The following is a 21,740-nucleotide window of genomic DNA, read 5'->3' as shown; positions in this document are numbered from 1 at the left end:
TTTCTTATGTAATAAAATATTACTTTAAAGCAGGTTAGCCCAAAAAATACTGGATCATTAGAAACAATGAGTTATTAAATAGTCTGATGATTAATTAACATATTATTTTATTTGGTTCAATGAATTTTTACCCATATTATTTCTGGCAATCGTAAAATATTGTATTACAGATATTTATAATTAGGGCTGGGATTTTGATGCAAAGACATCTTTTTTTCTGGTGTTCTGAAACGTTGGCACGTAAATATATATTTTGTTTTGGGTGATTCTGATTATTTTAAACTAATTTTTTTTTGCACCTTTTTTGAAAATTAACCTTAAATGCATGATGATTTTAGTGCATTTTCTTAATTTTTAGAACATTTTTCACAATTTATTCATACAATTAACGAAAATTGTTGCGATTAACAAGAGACTCAAACCACTGACGGTATGGATAATAAACTATATAACACGAAAAATTATTGTCAATAACAATTTTATCATATAGCTAGACCTCGCTAAGTGTTACAGAATTAGTACGTCCAGAACTAAACAAGTAACAAATACTGTAGTAATAGTACCATACAAATAAAAAATAAAAATACAATTTTCTTCCAATTTTTAAACTATCAAATATATTTTAAATACATTTTTGAGATTTTTTAAATTCCAACCCTATTTATAATATTACATACCTTTTATTATAATCTAATAGCAAAAGCTAAATAAAATAATAGAATTGAAACTGAACTTATTTGTGTTAATAGCTGAGGTTGGAACTAAATTGTTTACATGTTATAATTTCCTAAACTCAACAGTAGTTTGTAGACATTTTTTCAATTAGTTCTTTAACTTATCATTAGATTTTGTTGTTATTAAATTACATAAAGAACTAATGTATACTAAATTGAAAAATATCTACAAATTGATCAATAATTATTTGAATATGAATTAGCTGCTGATGTACCTCAGTATAAATGAATTTTGTTTTGTGGGAATCCACCTTGATAATTGCAAGTGTCTCTAGTAATATGACAAATAATTATTTTAATGTTAAAAGGAAAAAAAAATTATCTTAAAATGTACTTCATAATTTATCAGTTAGTATAGTTAGTGTATTATGGAATACATAATAATAACCCTTGTTATTTTTGATTAAAAATTGTATTAAAATTGTATAAAATAATATCTGATGTTACTTACTAGGTATATATTAAAATAAAACAATAATATTTCAGTACAATATTATTTATAAGAAGTATATTATTACAGTTATTTAATAAATATACACATATAGGAAGTTGTATGTATTGTTTTTAGTTACAAATTGTATACTTATATTTTATACTACTTATATATTATGTATATTTTTCAATACTTAGAAATTGTAAAAAAAAAAAAATGTATTTATGGTTTTAAATATACATTATTTTTAGGGCAACCAAGATATTTTTGTCCAAATGCTGATTGTGGAAAGAATTACAAATACAAGCCTACATTAACTTATCATATCACTCATGAATGTGGAGTGCCACCAAAATATCATTGTCCTTTATGTTTTAAATCATTTTCTCGTTATTTTACGTATAAAAAACACATGCTATTGGTACATAAAAATATTTAAATGAGTAAAAATAATATTTTGTGAAATTTTAAATTTTTTTTAAATAATGTATGTATGAAATCAAATATAATTTTCCTTTTTGTTTGTATAATATATTGATTTGTTTTCCTTATTAAACCTATTTTTATGATCCTAATATTGATAAATGATAATGTATTCATATTCAGTAGTCTAATTTAAGAGTCAATTTTATAAGAGCATTTTTCCCTTATTAAAGTTAATTATTTATAAAGAAAGTTTTTGATTGGAAATTTATTAGAACAGGAAAATCAATTTTAATAGGAAGAAAACAGAAAAGCTGAAAAGCTTTCACTTACTTTGAATTATAAATCAAAATTTTTTTTTAATACTCTAACATTTATTTTAAGGGGTTTGAAATGATTTCATTATTGTAATACAATTAAATAATTGTTTGTTAATATTATTTATTGTTATCAGTTCAAATTTTAAAGAATAATATAAGTTTCTAATTGTATATATAATGTGAATTTCTGAAAATGCCTATGTAAGTTAACTTTAATAATAACTTGGACATAAAAATGTCTATGGATACTTTTCTTAAATTGTTTTTAGAATACTATAATTATATAATTATCTATTCATTAACTTAGTTATCCAACATAACATAAATTTGTATTAAAAATGTCAATAAATTATTTTCCTTTCAAATTTAAAATCATAGGTTTATTTTTCAAAACTTGAAAACTGTTATTTCATTGATAAAATAATGATGGATGACATTTGAAAAATTATAGTTATTAAAACATATATTTTATTATGATGTAAATTAATTTAAAATGAAATACATTTATGAATATTTATATATATTTTGAGTTAAAAAAATTGTCTTCTTTAAATTTTTTTATACCAATTAGGTGATGGATTTTTATATTTTGCTTTTTCATGAGTATTTATTATTTATTATTTATTTTTATTTATATATAATGGTGGTAAGTTGATAAGTATTAATATAACTTATAATTTATTGTTATAGGATTCAACTCTATGGCTCATGTTAAACCAACAAATGGTAGATATTATTGTTTGAATAAATGTGGACGGCATTATAAAAACAAAAGAGACATGGGATATCATTTTAGACATGAATGCGGAATGCCATTAAAATATCAATGCAATTATTGTGAAATGAAGTATTTAAATAAATCAAAATTAAAACAGCATACTGCACTAAAACACCGTATAATATATCCTGATTAATATTTCTGTTTTAAAATATGAAAAAAGGTCATTGCAATGCTTACAAAATTCGTATGGATAATTTGCAAAAAATGGAATGTACTTAATTTTTTTTTTTTGTATTGCGTGCTTTTTGAAGTACATTCATGTTTAGATAAATGTTATTTATTTATACAATTTTTTCAAATTTACTGCAATTTATGAGTAATTGAAATTTGGTTATTCTATGTTAAAATTAAGACTTTTAGGCGGTGAATGTTAATCTACTTTTTTCAACAATAAATTTTAATTACATAATAATTATTAAGTCAGTAGTGGATCTATAAGTGATTAAATAAAAGAGGAAATTTTTCAAATTTTAAAACTTTATAAATGTTCAATACAAATATATGGGGTTATATCTTTCTTACAAAATAAAAATTAACTATATATAACGCTTAATACATTAATATTCATAATTGTCAATTATCCCATCGCCCATACATACTTTTTATATCCGTCACTATACTATCAAAATTCATTATACAGAAATCAGTTATATTATTCTAATCAAATTTATGCTTACTGTTAAAAATTGTATAAGTATTTAAATTATATACAAATATTTTTAGCACTTTTAAATATAACACATAAATATTTAAAAAAATTTTTCTTGGTTGTTAAAAACAAATCAAGGTTTTATGTTGTTTGAAATAAATAAATTATAACATTTTAAAACACCTATAATTAATTTGAATTATTAACTTTTCAAATATTATCAAAAATTGTTGTTGAATGGCTATCTTACTTTATTATATAAATCATATCTAATAATCTATTACTGGTCCTAATAAAAATGTTAGTTTACTATCTGGCCAAATATTGTTTATTAGTCAAGTACACTCACTAATAGATTAGGTTAATACAATTATTTTAATGGGTAAACTGAAATAAAAATTATTTACTTTATTGGCTCATACATATAGAATTATATATTATTCATTTTTGTGCACGGTTAATTTGAAGCATTTTTTAAAATTAAATGTTACTATTATTAATACATATGTATGGTTAAACAGAACATTTATATTTTTGATATATTTGTCTATTTTATACAGTTTTGGTATAATTTATATATTTTTAACTATTAGTTATATGTATGTAAATATTTAGTTTCAGTTAAGTTATTTAATAGAAATCTACATAATGAGATAAATATAAAACATTTTTTATACAATGACTTGTATACAAAATCCATTCTTATTAATATTTCTAATTAAATATCAGTGTTAGTTTGTAAATTATTTTGTAATTGTTAGACTTAAATTAATATTACTTATTCTAATTTTTTAAATTGCAGTAACTAATTTAAAAATAAAATATTACATAGTAAAATAATTTTTTGAATGTTATTGTATAACATTTTTAATATATCATTAATTATCACAAAAGCAAGTAATTTATTTTTTTTAATTATTATTTTGATAATTATAATTCAGAAAATTAATATTTTTAAATCTGTTTTAGATTTCCGATTTCCATCAAAGTAAATAATTGATTGATTTTACAATATTATTTTAATATTTTATATAGGTAGCTATGGAGTTGAGTTTTCAAATAATTACACAATAGTGCATTTAATGTTGAGTATAAAAATTCAAATTATTCCAAAATGTTAAAAATATATACATAAGTTAAATCATTCATATTATATTGTTAATATAAACTTATTTGGTTTTATTTCAAATATTTCAAAAAAGTCTTTTATAAATATTAATTTTATAAATACATATTTTATTTTTACTGTTATAATACAACTTATATTACTACCATTACTACTTTTATATAAATGTTACAAAGAGAGCATGAGAAAAATTCACATCAGAATGCTATTGTTTCTTGTCTGTACTTTACATTTTACATGAAAAAATTATTTATAATTTATCTTTACTCCTGATTAATATTATGAACAAATTTTTGCATAATTGTTAATTTTATAGAATATGTGTTAACATTTGAAAATAAAATAAAATAATAAAATCGAGAAATTATATTCTATTAAAAAATATATATATTTAAAGAATTTCTTTACAATAAATAAAAAAATTTTATTGTTCATAAATTATTGAAATTACGAAAATAAATATATTTTTCTAAATTGATAAACTTATATTTTTTTTTAAATTTTTAATAAACCAATTGTGAAAAGATAAGTGTTATTTCTATACTATTATCTTTTATATTTAAATTAATTTTTATGATATTAATATTAGTTTTATGTTTTCAAGGTTTCCTTTTTCTGTTCATAATTTAAAAAAAAAACTATTAATAAATAAATAAAATAACATTATATTACAAATAAAAATATATTTTTGAGCAGAATATGGTGTTAGTTTTATTTAAAACTATATTTTGTAATAATAAATATAATGAAACATTTATCCATTACCTATATTTTTAGATTCTTTGCAGAGCAAATTGGTTTAACAATTATGTACAATAAAAATATTTAAACATTTTTGTACAAAAACAAATACAAATAAATTATATTTTCTGAACTTATTGGTTACTCATATAGTCATATTATATCACTTTATATTATCTTTAATAAATACTTAACAATGAGTAGCATGCAAAAGTATGGTTTAAAGAAATTGCTTCATACGAAAAATAATATTTTATTCGTGGGCATTCACATTGATATAATAGAAGTTCTCTGCCAATTATACTGGTTAGGTTGTAAAAATAGTCCCATAATTGAGAATTAAATATTATTATTTTTACTGAAATATAATTATAATTATAATTGTTTTTTTACACAAAAAATTTAGAAATATTTTTGTGTTGAAGTGAGTTGTGATGTGGAAAAGTTTGGCAGTTGATATCAACAATAAGTATTAATAATCAGTGACATCTATAATTAGTAAACAAATTGACAAACAATTAATTTATATCAAATTGTAGTTGTTAATAATTGTATGAAAATTTTTTTAGTTTTTTACATGTGCATCAAATAACTTTCTAAATATTACAATCACTATAAATGAATAACGTTAAAGAAATCCTCTCAACTCTTCTCAGTAGTGTTATAATTTTTTTTTTTTTTATTGATCTCTTAAAACATTGGTTGCTCAGGCTATTGTTTAACTTAACTTAAGATTAATTTTCCAAGAGTGGTTAGGTTACATGTTACATATAATGGTTACATTTAGGTATTTTTAAAATGTATTATTATTATATGAACTAGCTTATATAAACAATGCATATTCAAACTTCAGTTCTGTATCTTGTTTGTATTTTTTTTTTCTTTAATTACTCTACATTTTACCACCAACATGTTTATATAATATATTTTGGTAACTAATTCGCTCATATTATGCTTATTAAATTGTTAATGCTTCTACATGATTTAAATTATTTTATTTACAATTTTTTGTAAATTTAAATAAACATTTTACATTATCAATAGATAAATTATGATGTTTATTAAACTATTTCAGGAATGGTATGGTTTACTTGTGCAAATGGATGTGGCAAGAAATATAAGCACCGTACAAATTTATTACGACATAAGAAAAATGAATGCGGTGTTGAACCACAATTTAAATGTTCATTTTGTCCAAAAGCTTATACTCAGAATGCTAGTTTAAAATTGCATGTACTTAGACAACACACTACTGGCCTATTATCTGGATCTATAGATAAACGCACATTCAATGTTAATTAAAGATTGATATTCTTTAGTGTAACTTAAGTTATAAATTGGTACATAATAGGTTTATTTAAATGGTCATCTTCTATAATAACTTAATTAATTATACAGTTAAGGTAAAGATTGGTTGAATAATCAAACATATTTGTGGTAGTGGTATACAATTATTTATTTTTATATCATATGCAAGTGGTGGCCAAACCGTGACTCGTCACATAGACTTTTACGGCTCTCGTCTTATCTCATTTTTACCAAAAAAAATATTTTATATGAATTGTGTTATATATATGACCTTTTTTTTTTTTACATTTTGGCTCTTCCAAGTTTATTATTACATTTGGTGGCCCGCGAATCTCTTCTCGCTAGCCACCCCTGCTATATGCCATTGTATTATTATTGACATTCAATTAAATACTTATTTTTCTCAGTCTTATTGTTGTTATCTAGTGAGTAATAATAAAGCAAACAATTTTTAATTTTTTTTTTTAAATTTTGTATTTTAAAATATAATATAAAAAATGTAAATTCTTGTTCAAATAACATATACTTTATTATAAAGGTTTTATTTAATTTCACGAATAAATTAAAATAGTTTTCATTTTGAATATATAGTTTAATTACAGCTTGGTCCAACCCGCAGCCCTCAAAGCTTTTTTTTGGCCCCCCCCCCCCCCCACTTATTCTTAACACTATTTAGGGTGTTCAATTGGTATTGAAAAATTTGCTTCTGAAAAACAATGCCAATCATCACATTAATTAATCAATTAATTCTAAATATAAGTAACTTAATCTGTAATGTAATAATTTGTGCATTATATAAAATAAAATATAAATAGGTAATAATATAATTTTTTTTCTTCTGGTGGCGTCTGATGTTTTTACGATAGTGTAAATTGGCCCACCAACTAAAGGTTGGACCCCCCTGGTTTAATATATTAAAAAAAGATCAATAAAAGTCTCAAAAACACCTATTATTCTGTGTTTCTATTATTTTGAATCAAGCGTAATATATAATATAATATTGTTAGTTATTTTGTGTGATAAGTTTAATATTTTTTTTAAGTGTGAAATACTAACATAAAAAATAAAAATATTATAAGTCAATATTTAATTGGGTTGATCCAAATTAAAATTTATCATTGATCTCATAATTTATTAGTTACCTCCTACTTTTTCACCAACAACACATGGATAATATTTGATTAAATATAATTTAAAGTTTCTATAAGTTTTCTATTAATCATAAACTAAGACAGAGGTCAACAACCTATGGCCTGCGAATCAATTTTTTATGCCTCATAGACAGATGTTAAATTTTTGTTCAATAATATTTTTTATATTATTTTCAATATAATTTAGTTTTTTGACTTAATAATCATAATTTAATCTAATCGATTTTTTATAGTTTTATGGTAGTTATTATAATATAGTTTAAATATAAGAGTAATAGAATTATAAGTATTATTATACCATACGTATTTTTTTATTATTATTATTATTATTAGTGTGGCCCACGATGAAAATTTTGAAAAAAATATAGGTTACCAAGATTGTCGACTCCTGAACTTAAATATAGAGGACTTGGACTTAATTACTTATTAATTAATACAATTTTAACATTTCCCTACATAATATAATTAATTTTTTTTTTTGACCAATGATGCTGCTGGAATCACTTTTGCATTACTTACTGGCGATACTGCCATCGTTTATTGAATATACAAAGAAATTACTTATTTAACATAATATATGAACAGTGGTGAGATTCAAACACCACAAACATACAATATAGACAATATAAACAGTCATTACAATAAAACATATAATAATATGTATAATAAGAACAAACCTAACCTAAGGCTACAGACAAAATAATGACTAACGGTATATATAATCATAATAATAGTGCACCATGTTGAGGGATTCCTTGTACTTTTTCTACTCTAACAAGGTTTGTTCACTCCGGGTACTTACACATACTATGAGTGGTGGGGGACATCCTTAATCTTGCCTCTCAGCAGCATGTCTCACTTTTTCTTCTTTTTCCTTCAAAGTCATGATGGCTTCCACCATCTTGTAGAAGTGGCAGAATATCTCCTTGGCCTAGGAAAGGATCTTCTCGTCTAAGTTGGCAGATAGGTCCTCAATGCCTGATCTCAAAAGATGTTAGGGAGGTCAGCGTGACTCAGGCTGTGGCCAAGGTGTGCTTAGAACTCCACTTTGTAACTTAGTGCAAGTTTCTAGTCTAGTAACATAAATAAGTTTTAAACCTTAGATTTATTTATACAATTGTCTCTGTAGATCTTTATATAGATACTTTAAAAGAAATATTTTATATTATTACTAATTTATTATGCTATCTTCTATGTCTTAATTTTGATAATATAAGTTCTTATTAATTTTATGACATTTATATATATATTATTGAAATATTTATACAATATAGAGGATATATATTATATTATGAGTGTTGATGACATTAATACATCTGTAGGTATTATTAACCATTAACAATTTAAATATTTATTTCATAATATATTATAATACTTAAAATAAAAAAAAACATAATTTTATCAAATTGCCTCACGTGATTCGGCTTACATTGTATAACTGACTGACTTTAACGTTTGCTTCTATCAGGTTCCCCCTTCTTACTTGGACCCATAGGAGAGTAAGAAACACTGATAATCATTAACAGTATTATTAATACTTAAGGATTTATATATATATGTATATGTGTGTGTGTAATTTGTGTTTTCTTAAATTATTGTGATATGGTTGAAACATATAACTTTAATGTTTACACTTAATAAGTTGGTAGTTTTTTTTTTCAATTTTGTTAGAAATATATTATGCATAGTGTTATTGTTAGTACTATTTATTATTGTTAAAACAAAAACTTTGATTTCATGTTTGTTTATTGAAATTTATATTACAATTATATACTCTAAATCTAAAATATTATTGGTTTAAATGTCAAAAATAAAAATTAGTAACAATATCAACAATGTATGAATTATGAACTTACTAATTTTTGTGAACTTAAAATAAGAGTTAGTTTTGTGGAATTGTTAATTACCTATTTTGTATGGCTTATTATAGTAATATATCTCTTGCCCTGTCTTAAATCAAAACACATTGTTAGGCCTGTGATACTTTATACCTAATTATTAATATTAAGATTTCATAATAAAACTGTTGTATTCTTTTATTAGAAAAATATGAATTTAAAAACTTAAAATTAAAACTAAACGTTTTGTTTAGGTAAACTAAAAGAATTAATATTATAATAATTCACAGAAAATTTGAGTATTTTTTACTTCTAAAAAATAATTATGTTCTTTTAATGAAGAGTTTCAAGTCTCTACTATTATTTTTTTTTATACAAGTATCAACAAAATAACTGAACCGACATTTTTTATTTAAATATTTAATCTTGTTAAATACCTATTGTAAATTGACAAACTTTGTATTATATTTTTAAGATTATTGAACCAAAAAAAAAAACAAATATTTTTCTTTTTTTTCACTTTTATAATCTAATCACATGGAGTTGACCACCTTTATCCTACTCCTCCATAGGCTCCTCTATCATCCACCTCATCTTTATTCAGATATTCAGTTATAACTGAAAAAAAATAAATCAATTTAATCTCTATTTTGTTTATCCATTTATTCTTTGGTATTTCCTTTCCTTTTGGTTTCTACATTTATTTTCATAACCACTTTCATTACCTTTAAGTTATGTCTTCCCATAATATGACTGTACCATTTAAAGCTATTCTCTCTAATTTTATCTATATTTTTACAATCGAGTAACCTATATATATAATTTTAAAAAGTTTACTGATCTTGGTTTATTATGATGGTTTTAGGAAAGAATTACAATAACAATTACAAAGAATTAATAACAATTACTGATATTAGATAAAAAATATTTTAAATAATTTAAAACAATTAATAGACATTTAGAAAATCAAATTTAGAACTCAATCTAAACTATAAGCGTAGTAAGTTATTAAAATAACATTATAATGTAATTACTTACCAAATTGATGTATTTTCCATTACCTCTATTTAAAATTAATTATTTTAAATCATACTTTTATGATTGTATGTGTTAATATTTATTTTTTAATTAATTAATATTATTATATATGATTATAGGTAATCGAGTACAATGAGTTCATACATAAATACAAAATGGAAGGTTTTGACTATCCACATTTGTATTTTGTATGTCAAAAATATAAAAACAATTTAATTAATCATTTGGAAATAAAGCATGGAAAAACCCAACATTAAATATTCATATTGCGACAAAACTAGTTTTCAGAATTATAATTTAAGATTACATACTGGTAATATTCACAATATTATTGCAAGTCACTTATAAATTAAAATAAATACTCATGTAAAAGATTATTCAAGTATTCTATATTTCTCTTCCTATTACAAATCAATTTAAAAAATAATAATAATAAAAGGTTTAGTTTGATTATAAATCTGAATTGAGTTAATTTAAATACCTAGTATTTTTTTTATCTAATTTAAAGTAGTTTAGAGTAGTTTGTTAAAGCTTAAGCTAAATAAATTTTTTTGATATATTTAAGTAAAGATACAATTTTTTTTTTATTTTATATTTTTAATTTATAGATGGTTGGCTTAATGAAATTGTTGAAATTGAAGTCAAAAAACGATTAATTGCTGAGCGACATCATTGTCCAAATTGCGCTCAAAGCTATAAATACAAAGGAGGTCTTCGCAGACATCTCGACTTTGAATGTGGTAAAAAGCCACAGTTTGTATGTCCAGAATGTCCTAAAGAATTTTCTAGAAAAGATAAACTCCTTAGACATAGAAAAAATGTGCATAGAGCAAAAGAACTGGGTATTTTTTGAAACAAATTTTTAGTTGTAAAATTTTTTTACTCTATAAACTTTATGACATAAATAAATGGCCAAAGATTCTTAAAACTATTGATTGGATTTTGAAAAGTTTAACACAAATGAATCAAGATTAAAGAATAATTTTAATATGATTGATACAACTCAAGGTTGTCTCAGGAATATTGTATGTGTATTGTATTTATAAAAATCTATCCAAAATGAAAATTTATCTTAAAACATTCATTTGAGCACTGAGCAGTCTTATCATACAGATAATATTATAATAATTTCAATTATATGTAAATACTTTATGAGTTTTTTATTTATCACTGAATTGTACTAACTTTTAGTTATTAGTATATTGATTGAAACTAAAATCACTATTTCATACTTTTTAAACAATTCCTTTAATTTATTAAATTTTTTATTTGATATATAAATATACCTATATTATCTTACTTATTAATTAAAACGTGTAAATACTTTTGATAAAATTAGTTCAGATTATTATTATTGAATTTATTTAATCAATTTAATCAAATCATAGCTAATATGATTTTTTTTTTTTTAATATTTTCAATACAATTTTTAGAAACTACATATCCTATATTAAGTAAGATTGTAATTTTAAGGCATTTGTATTCAACATTTTAAAATTAATATTTATGTTGCAAACCGTACAGCATTGTTAAAAAAAAAAAAAAAAAAAGAAACCATAAAAATGTTAAACTATTTAGTCTACAGCAGCGGTTCCCAAACTTTTTTAGTTTTGCTACCCTTAAAATAAAAAATAAATAATTGTGCCTCCCATGAATAAATAAATAACAAATTTATAGTATTTAAATATACAAATATTTGTATTGTTATGACAAAATAACACGGCTCGCGCCTCACAGTTTGGGAACCGCTGGTCTACAGTGTTCCATAATAAAATAATCATTTTTATTAATAAAGTTGGTGATCTAATTTTTTTCCTAGATAAAAAATTAATATTTGATTATAGGTACTAAATACTTACATTAATTATAAGTAGTTCATTGTTTACAACTCTTATAATTTGTGTTCTATCGTAAAAGTTAGTGTTATTTATATATATATATATATATATATATAAAAATGTCGAATAAATTGATTTAAATATTGATGATATTATTTAAATTTTAGTTGTTGAAACAGTATTATAAAACTTTTTTTTAATTTAATATTTGTATAGTTTATTTTTATTATAATTGTCTAAATTTTTCAATTTGTTCTTCATTTTCCCTCGTTCCTCACTTTTTTAGAACTATTTTAGGCATCCTAGTAAAGCACCGACCACAAGCACAAATATTTTAAGATGTATGTAAAATTGCATTCTATTATTTTATATGTTTTATACTGGAATGGAATGAACAAAAAATATTTGTTTAGTACTAGAATTATAATATATTTTATTAGTTATTGTATCAAGTATAGCAGTCAACAGTTGTTGATATTATGCACCAATTAGTACTTATATAATATGTTACAGATTTAACTATTCATATTATATAGTATTATAATAATATAATATACTATAATATAGTATTATTATTGATTATAAATACAAAAATAGATTTAAAAAAAAGTCCATTTGACAAAAAACATTTTACACATTGTGGGAAATGCTATTATGATAGTCGTAAGTGATATTTTTGCATTAATAATAATTAGACATAATTTTATAAAGAAGAATAATGAACTTAGAAAAAATACTTTTTTTTTTTTTTATGACTATTGGGAAAGGTTTTTATTACGATGGAAATTTTAGAAATTGAGTGATTTACTAATACTAATTAAAAAAAGGTATTTTCAAAAGCAAAAAAAAAAAAAAAAGTGATGGGTATCAGTGTCTTAAAATTTAATTTATGATATAAAATACCTTAATTTTAATTCTACTATAGAAGTGAGTACTTCAAGATCATTCACTAAATTAGAGATATAGATAAGAGAGAAATTAAGATAGTAGTATTGGCTATGTCATGGTTGCAATTTTTTCTTCAAGTTGTTCATTCTAGTTACTTTTTTAAAAATTAATTTTGTCAAATCTAACCATAAGAACCCAATTAACAAATAAATTCAATGACACATGTATTTTATTGAAAGTTTCAAATTATAAATCAGGTACTTGTGCGTTATCGCAACTACCTTGATGTCGAATGCATGGCTTGCAATGCACGTCTTTTTATTACGTTTATAATAATACAAAACTACCCAAAGCTAATGTCAATATATGTATTGATAATGTTGTTGGTAAAATTATAGGTTATGGGCATTGTTTTTTTAACCTTGTGACCTACCTTAGGTGGTGTTGCTTAGCAAATCGAGAGATATTTTCGTTTTGAATGTCTGAGTGAGCACAGCGAGCGAGTAGAAATGCTGACCCCTAATTTTCCCTAATAGAATTAGAAATAGAATTCACTTGCAAAATTCAAAATTTAAGTGGAAAACGGTGTCATTATAATCCATAATATGTGGTAGTTGCAATAACGCATCTGTGGCCTGTGATAGTCGGGATAACACACAAGTACCATAAATCCAATATAAATTAATCAGCATGAAGTGTAAAACAAAATAATTAATAAATACTTAAGTTATGTTATTTTTTTATTATTTATACATATATATACTATTTTTCATAATTTAAAAATAAAATCAGGTAATATTTGACACTCGACATTAACCAATTATAGTTATCCTGTTATAAGTAGTATCTGTTTTACTATAATTTATAGTCATGAATAAATAAATATTTCCATTAGTTTAGATTTGTAGACAATCCAACACTACACTGATCCTATCCCGATGTGTCAAATTAATGAAATTGTACTGTATTGAAACTAAAATATTAATACTGAGTTGCATAAAAAATTATTAATTTAATAATACAATACAAATTTAATAGACCAATCACAAATCTTTTATTCATTTTTAAGGGATCATTATCCCACTATTAATTTGTTTAATATTTAGTGATTTTTCTTGCAACCCGATATGAGTATTAGTTAATAATATTTTCTGTGAGCAAAAATATTAAACACAAATATATATTTTATTGCCTCATCAATAAAATGAAATCTACTGCTAACCTAATACAGTACATGACTATATCTCAACCTTTCAAATAACTCCTATTCAATGAGTAGATATATGTTTAAATCATTTTCTTTTTATTAAATATTTATTTATTTTGCTCTCTCATTAGATTAGCTGTGGAATTATTATTAATTTATAATTAAAAATAGTAACCAAATACAATCAAGCAAATATTTCAACCATTCAACCTAATTTTCAACCAAAAAAAATTATCTATCTCTTTAAACAATAATAAACTAACTTAGGAGTAATTCTTGGAGCTTTTCCTAAGTATTTGTTTTGAAAAGACCAAAAAATCATAACATTAAGACATGTTTTTTGATTTTATTACTTCTATTGCCAATGTATAATAGTCAATGCTAATATCACATTTAGTATGATTCGTGTAATCTAGTTAATATATGTTTTAAATTTTTAATATAATACCTAATAAATAATACATTTTTTTTTTAGAATTCCTGTCTATTGGATCAGAAAGTAGACTTGTATGTCCAAGAAATTGTGGTAGAAGTTATAAACGAAAATATCATTTAAATACACATTTGAAGTATGAATGTGGTGTAGATCCTAAATTCAAATGTCCATATTGTAATAGATTATCGCATCAGAAGTCCAATCTTAAAACACATATTTTAAGTGTACATAAAGTTGTATACAATGAAGCATTGATAATATATTCTAATGATAATTATCAATAATACAAAAAAAATAATTATAAAATAAAATAGAACTTTTTTAATTCACTCAAAACTTAGTAATTAATAATATTTATATGAGTAATAATATTTGATTATGGATGTACCCATTTATAAATATGTATTTTATGTATATAATATAAATTATAATAACTATGTTACCTAAAATTATTATTAACATTGTGATATAAATTATAATAAAGTAATAATTATAAATATTTATGACACTTATAATTATTATTAAATCTAATGTATGAAAAAAAAATATAATGAGGTAAATTAAATGGTTTACATGTCTTATTATATAAGAGTAAAATTAATTTATATGTATCTATTATTATTTGATACTATATGTGTATTATTAATTTTATTCATTGATTGTTATTGCTTTTCTTAAGTAATTATCCTATCTCAAACAAAATTAATTTTATATTTTAGTTCAACTCATAAAACTTGTCTGGCTCCATTGAATTAAAATAGTATTGTTTTCATGATGTAAATTATAAAAATTAGTTGTTTTTTACCAGAAATAACCTAATTATAAGTATATTACAGAAATATGTAAAATTGTTTAAATGTATTTTTTTTAAGTTTTATTTATTTAATTTTTTTATATTAGATTCTAAGAGGAGCAATGAATGGTGTATTATTTTTATAATAGAAGTATGTATGTTTTTTTTGTACTTATTCTTGTTTTTAAATGAGGTGATCTCAACTTTCGGAGCAGTAAAACAACTTTAACCTTCAGATTTAAAAGTGGTATTTGATTGAAAGTTGGATAAGTATCTTAGGGATTAAAAGTAAAAATATCATATTATTTAGCATATAATAATTATTAGGAAAAAAAATTATAAAAAAACAAAAATTGTTCTTCCAAAATTAGTATTTAAATAAAATCGTTATTGATTTTTTGTTGTAATTAAAAAATTAATTACTCTAGAGACTTGAATTTTTTATTAAATATTAAAATTAAAATTGTATAGACTTAATTTAATTTTTAAAATATTTTGACCATTGTGCTATTTATTACATTGAAATTTTATACTTTGTAAAATAGATTGTCTATTTTTGAGTAAATAGTTAAACAATGCAAGGTTTTTAATAAGTTGTTTTTACAGAAACCTAAAAATTTTAAATACACAAATTTACAATTATTTTTTTAAAACATTCTAAATTACAGTACTGTTAAAAATAGATATTTAAAAGGAAAATGATAAAAATCTTGAATATTTTATTATAATATAAAAATTATCAATCATAAGGAAATACATTTTTTTCTAAATATTTTGTATTATTAATGTATGCTAAGTAAAATTTAAAAAATATTTAAATTAATTTTTAGCTGCTTATACCACAAACATATTCACACCTTTTTTTTGATACATTGGTATTGACTTTTAGAATAATAAAAATAATTAATGAAGTAATATTATAATATCATGAAAAAATCATATAATTTGTATGGTATTTTAATCAAAAATTAGTTCAATCTACTGTGTTACTAGTAAAAAAATTAATCAAGTATAAACTAGAGACACTATGTTTGTGTGCAATGATTTATCTTTGAATTCAAATTTCAAACATTCATCATAGTAACCTACTCTATGCAAGGTATACTTAATATCTACTTACTTATAATATAGGCTGATGAACTAATTTTTTTTTTTTTTGGTTTAAAATCTTAATAATTTTATAATTTAGTTTTTTTTTTTTTACTTAAATTTAAGATTAAATAATACAATGTGTGTTTTGTACTTACTATAGCTTTAAATATTGTACCTAATTAAAAAAATAAAAACATTTAATAAGTCATTTAGCTTTTTAAAAGATTTTAATGCATTTTTTTTTGAGGGGTGGGGGGTACTGATAGATTCCTTTATTTTAATTTAAACTAGTTTTTTTAAGATTTTATAAAGCCACAGAATCTTAACTCTATTCATAGCTTAAAATTTGTATTAATGCAATTTATAAATAGCTGAAGCTTAAAATAAAATATATATATATTTAATATGGTGTATTAAAACTGTATAATAGATATTTATTGATTATACCTTTTTAATGTCATACTAATTATACAAAGAAAAATTAAAAATATATTGACTACATATTAAAATACTGAATTTTTAATACTTATATTTTATTTGATCTTGATTTTTTTTTTTATCTTATATTTTTATAATTAAAGTATATCATATGTAAATTAATTGAGTATTACATTTTATTAGGATATCCAATGAGTGGACCAACAAGTAGGATTATATGCCCAAGAAACTGCGGTAAATCTTATGCATGGAAAACTAATTTATATAGACATTTAAAATTTGAATGTGGTGTTCATCCTCAATTTAAATGTCCATATTGCAACAAATTGTCTAACCGGAAGTGTAATCTAAAAACTCATGTTTTATGTGTTCATAAAGTTTTATTAGATGATAATTTTCTAATGCTTTTAAATAATTAATTACAATGGTATATTATAAAAAAACATATAAATAAATGTATTATTTTATTTTAAGTATTAAACATGTAGTTATAATAAAAATATTAGATTAAAAATTGTTTTTTATTTAAAAAACATAAATAAATTCATGTATTTACCATTAATAACATATTACAATATGTAAATATATTTCAAATAATATATGATTAAAACATGGACGTATATTTAAATAATATTATTTTAATAAATATGCTACTTATTCATCAACAATAGTTTCATTATTTCAATGTTACAATGTAATGAAAAATATTAATAGACAATTTAATACAATTAATTAAATATTAACTTATTTTGGGGTTTAAAGGTTTTCTGTTTTAAGAATTTTGGTGAATTTTTTATTTATTTTAATTTTGTTGTGCTCCTTTAGTACTTACTAGAGCCATACAACTTAATTCATAGTTATAGTACATGATTTAATCTTGTGTTGATATTATTTGTACTTATATAGTTATTATCCTTATGGTTTATTATAAGAATATAAAATATTACAAATTTGTCATATTTAATAGAAAAAATTATGTAAAATATAAGTTTTAATTAACATTTTTATTAAACATGAGCTATATCATTAAATTAATATTTCATTTCATTAATAATACTTTATTTATATTCATTTTAATTGAATATTTTTAATATGATTTCAATAACTAGTTCAGAAAATAAATTTTATATCCAGGAAACTATGATAAAACCTATAAACAAAAAAATCATTTAAAAACATATTTTGTATCCATAATGTTATATAGGTAGTATACACTAGTGATGTAAACATAATTATTATGTTTAATATTATTATATCCTAATAATCTTTTTATAAATAAACATAAATATTAAAAACATATAAATTTATCATTAAATTACTTATAATTATATTTCTGTAATGATTTTAATAATCATAACTATTTTAGAGTATAATTAATATTAGTTTATATATTATGTAATGTATTTGTATGTTACATAAATAAAATAAAATTTAAAGTTCATTATTTATTAATAAATTGCACCGCCAAATATTATAATACTTTCAAATCTTTTTTGGTTCATGAATGAAATTTATCAATTTTTAAAAATAAAGAAAGAAAAGATAAAAATAAATATCACTTTGATTTATATTAGATTTAAGTAGTTATGATTGACAATTATTTAACACTTTTTCTGATGAATAATAATAATAATATTATTATTATTTATTTGATAATTTCTGTTGTTTAAAAATGATTTAAATTAAATTACTTTTTATTGATCGTAAAAATTAATTTAAATAATTTTAAAAAACATAAATTATATTACCTTAACCTACTTTGTATGTATACTATTCAGCTAGCTATATAATAATATTATTCTTAATATTATGTTTGAGAAGGAGAGTAGACCATAAGTACTACATAGATGTCATAATATGTAGCTATTAAAACAGAATCTGTTTATTTGAATATTTTTATTAGTTTTTATTTATATTTTTAAAATAAATTAAAGTAACATGCTTTAAAACTTAGAATTTGTTATATACATTTATACTTAATTATTATTTTTAATTTTAGGACTACAGCGAAGATATATTTGTCCTAACCAATGTGGTCATAGTTATACAAGAAAAGATAATCTAACAAGACATATGAAGACAAAATGTGGTGTTTTAAAAACATTTTTATGTGAGATTTGTATGAAATCTTATGCTCGCCGTGATGCACTTAAAAATCATTTAAAATTAGTACATAAATGTAAATTAGAATCATCAAATGATAATGTATAAATATAATTATTTAGTTAATATAATACTTTGTCTATTGACTATTATCTTAATTTAATGTTTGTTAGACCACATTTTTTAAAATAAATGCTTTTCTTCAATTAAAATTGTTATGCATTATTTAATGTGAAATTTCTATGTAAAAGAGCATATCATTTAGGGATCAAGTAATTTTGTTGTAATTTAGGGGAAAATAAAATTTAATCAACAATAAAAATTGAAATGTTATATTCTAAAAAGTGATTTTGTGAATATTAATGAAGTAAAACTTTTGTTCATAAAAATCATAAATGTACAATGTTATTGCTGGTTGTTTGATACATTTCTTAAAAACTTGGAAATATTAATGAATTTCAGGTCAACTCAGAAAAATAATGTTTTATAGTTTTATACATTTAATAGCATCAAACTTAATAAATTAATTAATGGTTATCCAGCTTTATTTTTTTTTTTCTAATAATAAATCTCAATAATTGTCAATAGTTATATTAAAAAAATGTTTGTATACTTTAAAACATAGTTAATATTGTGACATAAACTGAATATCGATTGTAATTTATTATTTGTGTTTTGAAAAATAATAAATTTGGATTATGAATAGATGATGTATATCATACAAATAGGAAGAAGGTACATGAGATATTTAAAGACAAGTATCATTTTCATAGAAATAAAATAATATAAATAAATAAATTATGACATAAAAAGAAAATTAAATTTTTTATTTACTCTTATCAAATGCTTTGATATTGTTTATTTTTAAGAATGTTCAAAGTACTAAGTACTTCACTTTTAAGTTATTACTGTAACAATTCTATAATCATATAATATGTAGTAATGTATCACTGAAAGGGTTTTTTTTATTTTTAATATTTAAGTAAAATATTCCCAGTTGCTTATTATCTGCTACAAAATATATACAAATATTTCTAAAACAGGATCTATTAAAAGTATGCCGCTGATCTGTTACTATCTTATAATATTTAAATGACAAAATTTACATGTTTCTTATTGATTTCAAATGTTTCTATAGGTTTCTAAATAATCATGTTATTTAATAAAAAAAAAAAATTCTATGGAAGTTGATCTTCAAAAGTGAAGTATATTTTTAGTAGATTGCGATCAAAAAAGTATAGCCACCGCTGTTTTAGGTTATTGAAAAATATTTATATTAACTAAATCAGGTAGTTTTAATCTTGGACCAGCATTAGAAATTTGAACATATGTTTATGATTTTTAATATTTAAAAGTTTCTTTTATTTTTATAATTTTAATAATGTGGTTTGAAATTCTATAAAAAATATAAATAGTAACTATTGCAAAAGAATTATTTTAATAATTGTATACAAATTTAAATAACTATTGGATTTTTTTTATTAAAAGTTATAAATAGTAATATAATATCATTTTTCTGGTTCTTATACCTATTACTGTTCCTCTTAAATAAATAAATTAGTAGGTATCCAATTTGTTCATTTTTATATATTATGTCAATCAACTATTTTAAACTTTTCAGACAAATTGCGATATTACTGTCCACGATCATGTGGCCGAAGTTATAGCAGAAAGTACAATATGCAGAGACATTTAAAATTTGAGTGTGGTGTACCTAAACAATTCATGTGTTCATATTGCGGAAAAGATTTTACTTATAGATCTCAACTCAAAATTCACATACACTCAATCCATGGAAGATATGCACCTAATTAAATAATCATAACTTACTATACTTGTTAATATCAATTTCTTTTAATACAATTAAAAATTGGTTATAACTTCTGTTGAGTTATTTTATTTTATATTATTAATAATTTTTAATAATTAGTAGACTTCTATTAAAATATTTCGCTGCTTCATTAAATTAATTGATTTCACTATACGTCTGTGGAATTTAATATATATTTATAGTCTATATATATATACATATATATTATATTATATATTCATACCAAAAACTATCTTTTTTTCTCTTTTCTGTTTATAGCCTTGAAGCTAAAACTTAAAATAAAGAAAATATTACAAAAATGTCTAACAAAAATTTTTCAGTTAACATTTGTCAGATTTTTTTGGTATTTAAATTATTAACAAAAATAAGCACTTATTTATCACTAAGATTATAAGACTTCAAACCAGGGAATGGATTTATATCTAATAAAAATACAGAAATATGTACTTAAATTCTACATTATGGAAGTATAATTTGTTTAAAACATAAAATATGCAAGGAAAAATATCAAAATGATCTGTTGCATTGAATAATTACAATTTCTTTTAAATTATTAAATGTTAAATCTCACC

General features: G+C 21.4%; 1 protein-coding gene across 25 annotated transcripts in view; it reads left to right on the top strand.

Annotated features, from left to right (window-relative positions):
* Positions 1-21,740, top strand: part of LOC114119934 (longitudinals lacking protein, isoforms A/B/D/L-like) — a 196,408-nt gene that overhangs the window by 125,172 nt on the left and 49,496 nt on the right. Inside the window, exon 5 of one of the 25 annotated variants that reach the window (XM_050205757.1) lies at positions 20,959-21,167. The exons of 18 other annotated variants lie outside the window; for them this stretch is intronic. In XM_050205757.1, the coding sequence (XP_050061714.1) occupies positions 20,959-21,152 (194 nt within the window). In that variant the 3' untranslated portion in view covers positions 21,153-21,167. Of the gene's footprint in view, positions 1-1,418; positions 1,696-2,600; positions 2,840-6,282; positions 8,086-11,150; positions 11,979-14,950; positions 15,211-17,417; positions 17,669-20,958; positions 21,168-21,740 lie in introns of those variants that run through there. 6 more of the 25 variants (XM_050205663.1, XM_050205626.1, XM_027982909.2 and 3 more) reach the window with 6 other exon arrangements.

Source organism: Aphis gossypii, chromosome 1, assembly GCF_020184175.1.
Source record: "Aphis gossypii isolate Hap1 chromosome 1, ASM2018417v2, whole genome shotgun sequence".
NCBI lineage: Eukaryota > Metazoa > Arthropoda > Insecta > Hemiptera > Aphididae > Aphis > Aphis gossypii.
The sequence above is the reverse complement of the archived record's forward strand: the minus strand, read 5'-3'. Positions and strand labels throughout refer to the sequence as shown.